The following is a 13,070-nucleotide window of genomic DNA, read 5'->3' on the forward strand; positions in this document are numbered from 1 at the left end:
CAACAAGCACTTCCGGTGATGGCTTGCTGCCGGATTTCACAATAAAGGCCACCGTCTTAAACGATAGATACAGTAATCCACTCCAGTGATATACTGTTAGCCTGTGACCTCTGTGGTGCATATGGAGCAACACATATCAGACCGTCCTCACAGAGTTATCATCTCCTGAACACAATTTGAAATAATCATTCAGTCAGAATCTGGTTTATTACCAATAATTAGTTTTGGTGTATTGGAGGATAACATAAACATAAGAGAAAATTGAATAAAAAATAAATGCAAGTACTGCAAAAATCAAGAAAGATAAATACAGTACAGAAGAACATAACAATGATGATCTAAAGAAAAATATATAAGAAGATATATAAGTATAAGAAGAATAAGAAATATACAGAGATGTAGTCCCAAAGATTTGTGTTAATGTTTCGCTTGCAGACAGATTTGAAGACGTCTCTATATTTTTGACACATAGTAATTTCACGACAGACATGGCTTCAAGATCGGGTAAAAAGCAGCACCTGACTATCAACTGATATATCTTGTTGGTCATAATTGTTCTTAATTGTTTATATTCTGAAACAGAATTTGATAATTTGCCCAAAGATTTTTGGGCCCCTGAAGTCCTTAGACTTAGAATGTACCTCTTTGTTTGAAATATAAAATCCATTATCTTCTTATGGTCATTATCAGAGAAAGCATGAATATACACAAGCATGTCGCTTGATCAATTTACATTTATTTTGAAATGTGTCTGTGCTTCAGCGAACATGCTGAAAGTAACATCGTGGAATGTTGCCACGAGCTTCACGACTGGAGCGTGACCGCATGCGCTGTGTGCCTTTACGTCCGGGTTGGGGCATGAATCGCAACATTTTAGTTTTTGTGAGTTGAGCGACTGCAATCCAATTATTTTTTACACACTTTCCGGTTTTAACTAAGCACTGGTGAAGCTGCTTGTGTCCTGTAATAATTGGGTCAAACTGACAAGGAAATTAAATGTAGTTGTCTCTTTTAATCATAAACAATATATATTGAAGTACTTGTATTACAATATAGTACAATAGTACATATATAATGTATACCTCTAACACACTATGAACTACTATAACCTAGGGAAAGAAGCCTAAAAACGTTAGATAAGCGGCAGGAAATTCACTAATTTTGACCACAAATCAGCCCTCAAGTTGTGGGCGTGGCACAGCACAGGTGAGAGGCCGGAGGAGGAAATCTCAAACACAGGAAGTTGTTTTTTTTCTCGGCATAAACGAAAACACGACCACATTGTGTACGGAGTCCAAAAGGTAGGAAATGATAATATTTGATCTTTGTTTTATTCATGAGCAAAGACCCAATTACTTTCATGGACTGAAACACGGATGAACTTCGCGACAGGGAAGACATCCTGAGCGCTGCTATACATTGCGAGCATGTCACAATAATGTGCTTTGGGCTCCCATGTTAGAATAAAGAAATTGTCCAATGTAATCACGTACTATTCTGATTTACTTTGCTGACATAATGCACTCCATAGATATGATTACATTCACAAGGCCTACTCCCAAAATCATCACCACCTTTTCCCGACTACTTTACGAATGAAGAAACCTTTCTATGTCTTCGGCCCCTCAACTAGCTCAGCCATTAATCTTCATTAAATACTCATTCGTGCTGCTAAAATGTCCACAGTGGCGGTTACAGAGATACAAGCCAACTATCCACTTTGTTTATGATGGTCTGTAATAGGATTCATGTCCATAATCTGCTTTTGTAGGCAGAGGAAAATGCCAGAGAGGGTAAGACCCCACCAGAGGAGTGATGAGTACAAGAGCAGGGACAGAGACTACTCAAACAATGGACACAACCAACCATATGATGGCAGAGATCGCAACCAAAAGCCAAGAGACATAGACGCGGGAGGCTCTGCTGGTGACAGGAGGGCCAAACAAAACCGACAGAGGGACATGACAACTGCCTCTCACGAGGAGCCTGATTACAGAGACCACGACCATGAAGGACCCTCAAGACTGTAAGGGACCGCATACTTTCTATTCACAAGTCCCCACACTCACTGTCATGTCTTCTACACACAATTTCACCATCTGTTGCAGAGTTATTTATTTGCATTGTATGTAAAATGACGTGTTTTGTCGTGATATAATTCATTCTGTGGTATTGTCCTTGTAGGTCCAGAGAGACTCCGGTTCATCACTCTGAAGGGGAGTATTATGAGCCACAACACAGACACGCTCTTTACAATCTCAGATACATCTTAACCAGCAGAGGCAAGTATATATATTTCAGAGTTCTTCAGTGAGATGTCAGTTACAATCAAAGTGCATGCTCATCAGCAATTTCTTGAATTTGTTAGGATGACCCCAAAATACATTTGACAATATTAAATGTTATGTTTGTTGGGGTATTTATTAGATTATCTTTTTTGATCACCCATTAAACATGCTTCATTAACATTGATTGATACTAGCAGCTATTTGGTATTTTTGCAACAAAAAAATATCATATTTTTGTCAATTAATACATTGAATCATCGTTTCAGCTCTACCTCACCATGTTGCCATCCATTAATGCCAGTATTGGGTTTCTCCTGTGTCTTGTAGGTCTCTGCCAGCTGATGGAGCTGTTTCTGAATCTGCTCGTGGTCATCTGTGCCGGAGTACCATACAGCAACAACGGGGGCTACCGTGACCTGGCCAGCCTCGGTGGAATCTATTATTATCACTTTGGTGGAGCCAATGCCTTCACTGGAGCCGCTGCAGACAGGGTGAAGGAGCTGGACCGACTGTTCCACCAGCTCAAGCGACCTCCGTATGTCTTCACCATGGCCTGCGGTGGGGTTTTAATGATCTATGCATGTGCCATGCTGGCCCTGGGGATTTTCAGGGTCCCTTACCGCTGGCCCCCTGTGTTGCTTGGGGAGGCTCTGCTGAACCTCCTGATCGGCCTGGGCTACATCCCTGCTCTGGCCTTCTTCTTGATTAAGCTGCAGGAAACCTACAATGATCCGATCTGTACGGAGAGAGCGCAGATGTACAAAAGCAAAGGGCACAAGGGCTTTGATTGCCAGTTTCATGGTGCAGATATTGCGGTTGGTCTCTTTGGGGTGCTGGGGGTGTTTGTTTTCATCTTTGGTGCAGTTTTGGCTGTCAGAGCTTTCAGGTCAGTGCGAGAGCTAAAGAAGCAAAGGACAAATGAGGACAACAATTTGTAAGACTTTTTTCCCTGGCATATTTGAACAAAAGTGGGATTGATGAGAAATCCCTGTGACAAGACAACACAAGTGTTTTGTCATATACGGTGTTATGTATTCACTCTGCTAGAATGTGATTCAATTAGACTTTTTATACTTTGAAGAAGTTTCTGATTTCTACTACTTTTCCAGTTTACATACCTGTGTACTGTGTCTGTTACATCTTCTATCAACGTGTAGCTATAATAAACTACTCCAATATCAAGTATTTGTTATTACTTATTGTTCATAAATCAATAATATAGACCCCTCAGATTCAAAAGGCAAATAGAGAACAATTTGATTGCCAGAAATACTCCCAGATAATATTTATTGATTTTATTTTCTAGAAGACTCAGTTGTGTAGCAACAAACAAACAGAACTAGCGACAAAGAATATCAGACATAAGTTCGACCCTTCTGGGTTTCATAGACCGCCATTTTTAATAATAATTTGTGTTCCAGATTGAAATCAATGCGCATTCCTTATATCTCAGGGTCGTCAGAGTGAAGCTCAGTCTGTTGATAATTAATCCTGGCAGTTGGATCTTGATACAGAAGGTTGTTGTAATAGAATCAACTATTTCTCAAAACCAGATGTCTCAAGCTCTTGAAAGGAGAATATCCAGATAACAGTTTCAAATGTCTTTTCTGCATCAAAGGAGAAGAGTGCAGCAAAGCTTTCTCTGCTGACGTGAAGATTTTATGTTGTCTTTTACGACCATTACAGGTGTCATTCTGAGTTTCACCACTAGATGGCAGATTCACTGTGATCAGGAATTTACCCATGACTTCAACATATAAGATGTAAATCGCATACTTTTACTGATATATGTTTACACACTGCAGCTGCCATTACAAAATACATACTGTTGCATTCAGTATGCATTGAATTGGGAAATACTAATTCCTCATAATATTGCATCTTGAACTTTGACCCTCTTGCTCAGATATTCGCTGGGTAGAGGATTGTGGGTCAGTATTGCCAGGAAAGCATGCTGGCTTGCACACTGCAACAATGTGGCTGGAAACAGTATGAAATGCTGGAATGTTATGCACACTGCCTTTGACAGTCTACGTATTGGCCCATACTACATTATTTCTAGCAATAGTGTGGTAGTATGGATATTGGAACCAACAGATGGGACGTGATGGTAGGAGAAAACATCAATGGAAACCAAGGTGAACATATCCAATTATATTATGATCAAATACAACTGTAGACATATATCTGATACTGACCAAGAAAAGTCATTTTGATGATATTTATTAGCATGAAATCATCATAAAATTGCTGAACAAAATGGACACAAAAAAATTCACAGTAAAAAGTTTTATTGCTACTTGGCTTAAAGTTAATTTAAAACAGCGTGTCTGCTCAAAACTAATGATAGCAGCATTTAAAATTAAAAAAATAACCAGCCTCCACCCTCAAAGTTTAAGGGGAGTACAATTCTGTTGATACACAGCAAAAGTGCTCATTGTTAGACCTGTTCCTAAATAATACATATTTTGATTAATAAACATAAAATGAATCAGTAATCTGCATGATAGAATACAAGCCTCAAAATATTAGATATTCTCCATTTTGTACAAATAAATCATATGTTTATGTACTCTATGCTTTTATGTTTGGATTTATATTTAGGGCATGCGTTCAACATTAAATACAGCTTTAATTAGTACCTTCAAAAAAAGTACCATAATGAGAGACATTTTCTGCAGAATCCCAATCACTTTAAATTCTGTTGTGGAGAGGGAAATATAAATTTGCATGAAATAATGAAGTACAAAAATAAACACCAGATTCTTGGCATCAAGAAAAAATATTCAAGCATTTCTAGAAAACAATGTACATTACAGAAAGGAACTGTGAGATTAAACAATGGCTACTTTGGTCACATGTTAAACAACATCTCGTATCCGTTTCATTCAGCACACCCACGCAGAATTACAGTCAATCCAGATTATCCACACAGGCATGCATACACTTACTGAACGTGTGCACTTAAGCTTCATTTTACAAACAAACAGACATTTTGCAATGGCGTTGTACAGGGAGCTTGTCAAGTTGTGCAGAGAGAAAATTATCCCTTCCAGTTGAGAAATGAAGCAGCAGTTTAAAAACACTGACAATGTTGCCTACTCAAATGCACATATTCTCTATTTTGGTGCACAACGGGTATGAAGAGCATTTCACCACCGGACCCACTCCACTAAAGAATTAAAGGGAATATTTTAAGCCAATGCACTGTACCCTGTGCTCCCTCTTCCTGCATCGACGCACACAGTCCGCATATGTACATGCACACTGATGCACACTGATGGAGCAATATTCAAATTTACTTCAAGTTGGAAACATATATTGGACAGGGCAGTGGGTGAATATATGTTGTGAACCAGAAGACAGACAGAATTCATGTGCAACTATATAAAACAACTAAATGTATCAGTGCAATGCAGTCCAAACTAATAAACACACTGCAAATGAGCCAAAGCAAGGGACATACTCAGAAAATAAAAAAGAGGAATGCAACTTGCACACACGAGCCCAACACATCATACATACGTACACCAGTCATTATTCATTTTCAGACATTTTGAGAAAAAATATTCTTGTAGGTGATGAAAATGAAGATCTGATATACATGAATATATATTTACAGTTGACACTTTGCATATTTGTATAAGCAATTCCCACCATTTTGTTTCAAACCTTATGGAAAGTTACATTTTTCCTTAACAGTTCAGTCTTCTGACTTGTTTCAGATGTGTGCCAATTTTATTCACAATCATATTCTGTCTTTCAGCTTTTCTCTCTGCACCTGTAGTGCCCATCTGTGTTTCAGAGCCATCAGTCCAGACGCATTACACCATGTGTCAGTCCCGGCTGTTTGGCACTGCACTGTTTTTTTCATTTTAGAAAAAGAAAAATTAAAAACTTCAGTAGGAATCAGTGTCTGAATTCTAAATAAACATAATAATGACAATACTGGCTTCTTGATCTGGATTATGGTCATTAATATCTAAGATTTAGACTAATGCTTTCACAACATGTAATTATTATTGAGAGGTTTCAAAAACATTTTCAGGTATGCCGAGGAATCAATAAGTACAGCGTTTCAACTAAATATCAATACTGGGTATAAATAAAAAACAAAGCAAAGCAAATTCAGAGTAAGAGTAGAGTTGGCAGATAGTGTTAGAGAAGTTGAAAACATATGTAGTGCTGTTTGTGGTGCTGATGTCAAAATGTAAATACCATTCAGTAAAATCCAGATGTTATTGAAAGCAAACTAAAACAACTTTAATATAGTCACATTAAAAACAAACCATAAAGTGAATGTGAATTGTCATTATGTCACTCTAAGTAAGCACAATTTGTGTTGGCTATGTATTCATAGACAAGAGGTGATATGTTGGACTGAGGGAAGCCACAATAATCGAAGCACACTAGGTTGAAAAATATCTCATATATTAAACTCAAATATACATAACTCTGAATATAACTATTTTATATGTACAAAGTGCTTTTAATCATGAGACAAAAACTTGCAAAATATAAGAAAGGATTCAGACTCACACATCAATTAAGGCTTCATCACTGATTATCACTTATTCCTGGGGAGCAAAGAAAGGACAGAGGGGTTGCTTAAATAAACAACACCCCGGCGCTGAAGACCTCAATAACAACAAGAACATGAGTGGGATGAAACAAAGGGCTTCTCCTTTCAAAAATACTCAGGAGTGTTTACTTTAAGGCTAAAAGGGAACACTAAAAGGTCCAGCTATGCAACAGCCGTGGAATGCCAGAACAGCACCACTACCGACTTGGAGTGGCAACCAAAAATATACATGTAATGTAGTAATCACTGACATGAGCAATTACCCAACTTTGGCCTTCTTCTAACCACAGCAGCCCCGGCAGAGCGGCTTTCTCTTTTGGCACAAGGTGGGAAGGTTCAGGAACGGGCAAACTGAGATGTCCAGGGCTCCATAATATTTACCTGATAATTCAAATAAATAATGTCATTTTTTTTAACTTTCAGCTGAGATAAAAATGATTAATCTTATCTCAAATATATATATATATATATATATATATATATATATATATATATATATATATATATATATATATATATATATATATAACAAAATGGAAACAGTTAGGAACTGATGATATTACCTCTTGTATGTGACTTAATGAGGAAAAATGCATTATTTACTTCTAGTAACGGACTGAACCGGTGCATTCTCATTGCAGAGATACTGTTGCTGCACTGATCATCTTTTTTTTTAAATATCTACTGTGTGATCTGAACTCTTCGCATTGAACCCTGATCAGGCAATGGCGTATATGCAATATGTGGATATGAAAAAGATAATTGTTTCTTTGTCCACAATATCTGCGCTTACTTGTAGAACTGTGGTTCAAACTTTGTGGAATGTAGTGAACACAGACCAGATTTGGTTCTGTTTATAATGGGCCAAAATAACACACCATGAAAGTTATCTGGATGAATTGAATCTGCAAACATGGATGTCTACATATTTAAAAGGGTAGCAGCCCCCAAAGTTTGGATACACTAAAATGTACAAACTCAGTACAGTGGACATATCTTACAGTACATATGAATACTGCTTTCATCTCTTGACAAATAAAAAAATAAATGATATCCAAATATCCCCACTGATCTGTGACCATAAAACTAACTAAATTGAAATTCAACTTTTATTCCTCTCTGCAGTTTTTAAGGAGACCATTTGATCATGCAGGGTCACAGATACTGTCATGAGGGATTTTGAACTTGACAACACATCCGCTCAATAGAATGACTTTGATATTCAAAATGTATGGTTCTAAATAGCAAAGCTTTGCAATCTTGTTGTCGGCAGCTCAAGCACGGCACGACAGTTGGCTGCTATTTGTGAGTGTGTACTATATTGTATAGAATTAATTTAGCCTATATAGATAATTCTATCCATATTGTGTGGGAATGTTAAAAATAAAACCCAACCATAATGTTTCTAGCTGTGTCACATCTTCAAGTTCAATGTGCCTTCCAAGCATTCATACTGTCTGATTTCCTTTATGAGCCACAGAAAGATTAGAAGAACAGAAGCTGTGCCAGTGCGGGTCTCTTGGAGACGCTGTTCCTCCTCCAAATTTAACTAACAAGCTCACATCCCCAAACACAGCCTGGATGTGGGGAAGCTCTAGGCTGAGTCGTCTGCAGTAGGCACTTTTTCAAGTTTCAGTCACAGGGCTTCTCTTCAGGACCTCTTCAGGACTACAGAGCCCATGGAGAGGAGGTTTGACCTCACTGAACACAGTCTCTCGTTCACACCCTCTAGATTGCTTGCTTTCCAAGTAAAGGGAAATGTTGCTGACATGTTTTAACACATGAGATATCCCATCTCAAGTCAGGCTTGTTTTGGTCTACAATAGCCTGCCATCCTTTTCACAATGTCCTTTTATGAACTAGGATTTTGGTCGCTCCTATTTTCTTCAATACTTAGACTGTGCACAAAAATGTCTTCTTTTTTTTACCTCACCTTAACGGCGCAGCATTAGTTAGTGACTATCAAGGTCCCACAGGTCTGTCTTGTCTTGAAAAATCTCCACTTCTTCCCTGGAATGGCGCAATCGCAGAATGCCAGACATATGACGCTGTGCCCCCCTCTAGAGGGCGGTATCGTAGACTTCGTGCTGTAGGATGGGGACAGGTCCTGGACCTGGGACCATGTTGGAGGCAAATGCAGGTGGGTGTGGATGATCCCACACAGGGTCTTTTAAGGAAGGGGGTATTGATGGTAAGGGGTGGCCTGAGACTAGAGGGCTCTGGCCTCTGAGCTGCTCCCTGACTTCCTGCTCCAGACTAGGAGGCACAATGAGCTGGTCCTCAGGGTCCTGTTGTGCCGGGGCATTGAAGTAGCCAGATTTCTTCTTCGGAGCCTCCAGGGCCACCTCAATGAGATTATGACTGTCCTCAGGGGCTACCACAGAGCCATTGGACAGTTTCTTCCCAAACAGGCTGGATGTGGAAGGAGACTTTTTGAGGTCTGCAATCTCTCTCCCACACACAGCCAGAAGGCAGCCGTTCGTAGCAGAAACCACCACGCTGTTCTGTCTTCGCGTTTTGCCATTGGGATAGTCAGAGCCTCGCTTGTCAACGTCCAAGTTTTTGGGGCTCTCAGGGGCCCCTGGTCGTAGTTGGAAAGCACAGCAGTGAATGTCAACCTCCACTTCCAACTTGCTGCCATTGGAGATAACACCCTCAAGTGGAGCTTCATCATCACTGTCCAAGCCGTTGTCAGAGTGGTTGCTTGAGAACGTAGCGCAGGAGGGCTGCCGCTGGAATAGGCCTGCGTGGGTTCCTGCCCCAACTGAGCCTGGCACCATGATCCCACACAGTGTAGTAGCAGGATGTAGGCTACAGCGTCTCTCTGGGCGGGATGCAGGGCCAGAGGATGGGTGCTCATCTGAAGCGGTGGACCCCGCCTCACTGCCCACCTCTGAGGCTGATGTCTCACTGTTGAACTCAGAGACAAGACCGCTGCTGGATGACAGGGGGGCTGGTTCAGTGGGGCCCGGGGTCACAGTCACAGGCACAGCGATGGGAGGGGCTCCCCGTGTTTCAGTGGAGGTGACAGGTGGCTCACAGGTGCAGCTGTCCTCACCAATATGCAGGGATACCACTGCAGCCTCAATGTTGTCCTTGCTACCATAACTCTGAGCGAGTGAACACAGCTTCTTGGCAGCAGCACGAGGATCCCGCACAGCCTGCACAGTGCACACGGCCTCCTGGTAGGAGACTCGTTCAAACAGCGCTCGATTCCCCAGGATCAAGAACTCATCCTGTGTACAGAGAGGCTCAGTGTGCACCCAGGGCTTTGGAATCACCCAAGGAGACAGATAAGAGCAGCCCAGCAGGCGAGAGCAGCATGTCACTCCACTCACTTTGTTATCCTGTAATACAGAAGAGCCATTAGAATTGTAGATGCGCTCATAGCTTTATAAAATGTACACCTCTGAATATGAAGCAGCACACACAATATCACAAGTTTCACAGTAGTAGTGTTACAGTAGTGTAAAAACAGAAACCCAACATACTTAGAAGCTGTGCATTACCTCGGTAATAATGGCTTTACTGAGTTTAACTCTCTCCATCTCCTCAGTGCAGTTCTCCAAGCTGTAAACCTTAGAAAGAGGTACAGGTCGGCCATCCCGACACAAAACTGCCTGGCAGGTGCCCACGTTAGCCACAGTGAGGCTAAAGTAGCCTCCTGGATCTGAAGGCTCATGGTGAATATAACACAGCAAAGCAGAAGCACCCAGTTTCTGTCCAGCCATTCCTAGTTTCCTGTCCAATACAAAAACAAACAACGCTGCTGACAAACTCATAGAGTCACTGGTGTCAGCCTACAAAAGTGCAGTAAGAATGCAACTGCATATTTTTACAAAATCAAACTAAAATAAATTTAAAAAAATCTGTCTTACCTGTGTGAGGTGAGGAACGTGTTACACATATACACACTATCAATACTGGAGTGCTGCAGTTCCTCACATAGCACATCTCCCATGGTGCACTGCAGCAGCCGAGGCACTTCCTCATTGCGGTCTCCGTCAAAGATGCCATAACATGCTTCCACACCGTCTCCAAACCGGTCTACAGCCAGTACAGACACACACAACCTATCCCAAACAATAGATCCACATTAACAAACAGATGAATCAGCACCTCCCATACAGAGATAAACCAGATATACACTTCAGCATGCAACGCTGCAGCTCCAGGTCAAGGGGTGACGGCTGATAAAAGACACTACTGTGTGAGTCTCTGGGGTGGCCATGACCCTGGAGGAGCAACCAGGCATACTGGGCTCTCAACGCTGATGCACTTAACATTGTTACAGATATTAAATATAATGATTTTATTAGGGCCTACTGCACCAGCTACTCTTTAAATGCCAATGATTCAGATATTAACTCCTTGTTGCTCTGTGCTTATACAGCAACATCCAAAGAGACAGATATACAGTATACCCAAATAAAGACAAACAATAGAGGAAGCAATAAAACAAGAAAGATGACAATTGTGAAACAAATATGGAGAAAAAAATAGTCTTACAGGTCAATACTATTATTGAGTGTCTTACTTAAAAACAGATTTGTTGACAGATTTGTGGACACAAGTAATTGCGTAGTCGTTTTACTTACTTGCAAATGACAATTAAAATAGATGATGTCTGCAGTTATCGAAAATTAAGCCCTTTATTTTTACAAACACACAGAGAAAAAACAGAAACACAAAGCAGTACTCACTTGTTCCTTTGGCCACTCATTTCAGAGTAACCGTGGTTCCATGGAGTGGAGGTACTCTGTGAGTCTCCTGCTGTTGTGGAGGATTTCTGGTCTAATTTCAGGGTGGTGATGTGACTAAAAAAGAAGAAATATAATAGATGGAATTCTAGGTATATATACACCATTTCCTCACACAGCTATATTCGTTGCGTATTTGTATGCATCACATATGACAATGAATTAGTCTTGGTTATTACTCACCTGAAGAGGTTGAGGGTTTTATGTTCAAGCATCAGGCTGCTGTTGCCTGTCAGGTCCAGCTCTTGCAGAGTGGAAGGCAGCGAGTCGGGCAGCTGGATCTCAGTCAGCTCATTACAGCTTAGATCTACAAGCTACAAACGTACAAAACACACTTGAGCTGACACAGGCTGAACATAATAATACACACACTGGTCAGGCAAATAAAACCAAAGTAAGTCTGACCTTGATCTCAGGCAGGTTGAGGATCTCTGGGAAGACAGTAATGTGGTTGGAGTGTGCTATGAGGGTATGCAGTCTTTTACAGCTGGACACAGTGGAGGGGATAGCCTTTAGCTTGTTGCCACTTAGATTTAGCTCCTCCAGCAGTTCCAGCTTACTCAGTTTACTGAAGACACACACATTCACACAGTGAGCTAGTAGAACACAAATTATAATTTACATTAATTGACATGAAAGCCAAGGTAACACACCTGGCAGGGAAGGAGAGCAACTGGTTGTAGGCAATGTGAAGGACCCGCAGGTTCTGATGTCCAACCAACAGAGCACCACAGTTCTCATTCAGGTTGTTGGCGGTCAGGTAGAGCTCCTGGAGTGTGCTGAGGCTCTCCTCGGATGGGCTGCTGGGAGGAATACTTTCCAGGGCATTGGCTGACACATTTAAGTATTTTAGGCTGTGAGAGAAGACAAATAAACAGTATTTCACAGCCAGGTTTGTGTGTAAGTACTTTATACAGCCAGTCCGGTCTAATTTACAGTGGATTTGGAAAAGCTAATGAGCTTTGATGCCTGGGTAGAAGAATCAGTAAAGGTTTAAGAGCCTCTTTCACACATCCTGGTAAATTACCGGAATAACCCTTCAGGCCTCTCTATTGATTTTCACTATTCACACATGCACTACATTCAGAAACTATTCCGCCTTGCACCTTTTCACACATGCCATGGCAATGTGGATAATGAAAATAAATAGATGATGCAAGGCACAGTCCTACAGATTGCGGCAATGCAACAAAGACAACCGCCATTCAACTCAACATTATTATCATTATTCATCATTATTTTCAGGAATACGGAAAGCAAGGGGATGTTTTGTGCGGTGCCACTATTTTGTCATATTGAACAACTTTTCGAGACAATTCTCATTGTACCGAAGAGAATGCTTCTAAACACAAATTGTAAATTAATTCTGAGTATTGATTAACATACCGTTGAACCTGCACCAAGAGGAGGGACAGTAATTTAAGCTTCTCTTTTTCCTCA

General features: G+C 40.7%; 2 protein-coding genes across 2 annotated transcripts in view; one reads left to right on the forward strand and one right to left on the reverse strand.

Annotated features, from left to right (window-relative positions):
* Positions 1 to 767: 767 nt before the first annotated feature.
* Positions 768 to 3,430, forward strand: marveld3 (MARVEL domain containing 3; the record flags this gene model as incomplete). The annotated part of the gene is made up of 5 exons (XM_079217531.1): positions 768 to 776; positions 1,177 to 1,301; positions 1,772 to 2,026; positions 2,185 to 2,282; positions 2,616 to 3,430. 5 exons carry the CDS (start codon positions 768 to 770, stop codon positions 3,224 to 3,226), a joined length of 1,098 nt encoding a protein of 365 aa, XP_079073657.1. The 3' UTR covers positions 3,227 to 3,430.
* Positions 3,431 to 8,930: 5,500 nt separating this feature from the next.
* The window catches only part of phlpp2 (PH domain and leucine rich repeat protein phosphatase 2), a gene marked incomplete at both ends in the record, with an annotated part of 28,891 nt that continues 24,751 nt past the window's right edge, over positions 8,931 to 13,070 (reverse strand). Inside the window, 7 exons of the mRNA XM_079216607.1 lie at positions 8,931 to 10,217; positions 10,380 to 10,611; positions 10,749 to 10,943; positions 11,574 to 11,687; positions 11,814 to 11,944; positions 12,036 to 12,198; positions 12,284 to 12,484. Of these exons, the coding sequence (XP_079072733.1) occupies positions 8,931 to 10,217; positions 10,380 to 10,611; positions 10,749 to 10,943; positions 11,574 to 11,687; positions 11,814 to 11,944; positions 12,036 to 12,198; positions 12,284 to 12,484 (2,323 nt within the window). The remainder of the gene's footprint in view (positions 10,218 to 10,379; positions 10,612 to 10,748; positions 10,944 to 11,573; positions 11,688 to 11,813; positions 11,945 to 12,035; positions 12,199 to 12,283; positions 12,485 to 13,070) is intronic.

The sequence above is a fragment of the Taurulus bubalis genome (genome assembly GCF_910589615.1).
Source record: "Taurulus bubalis genome assembly, chromosome: 4".
NCBI lineage: Eukaryota > Metazoa > Chordata > Actinopteri > Perciformes > Cottidae > Taurulus > Taurulus bubalis.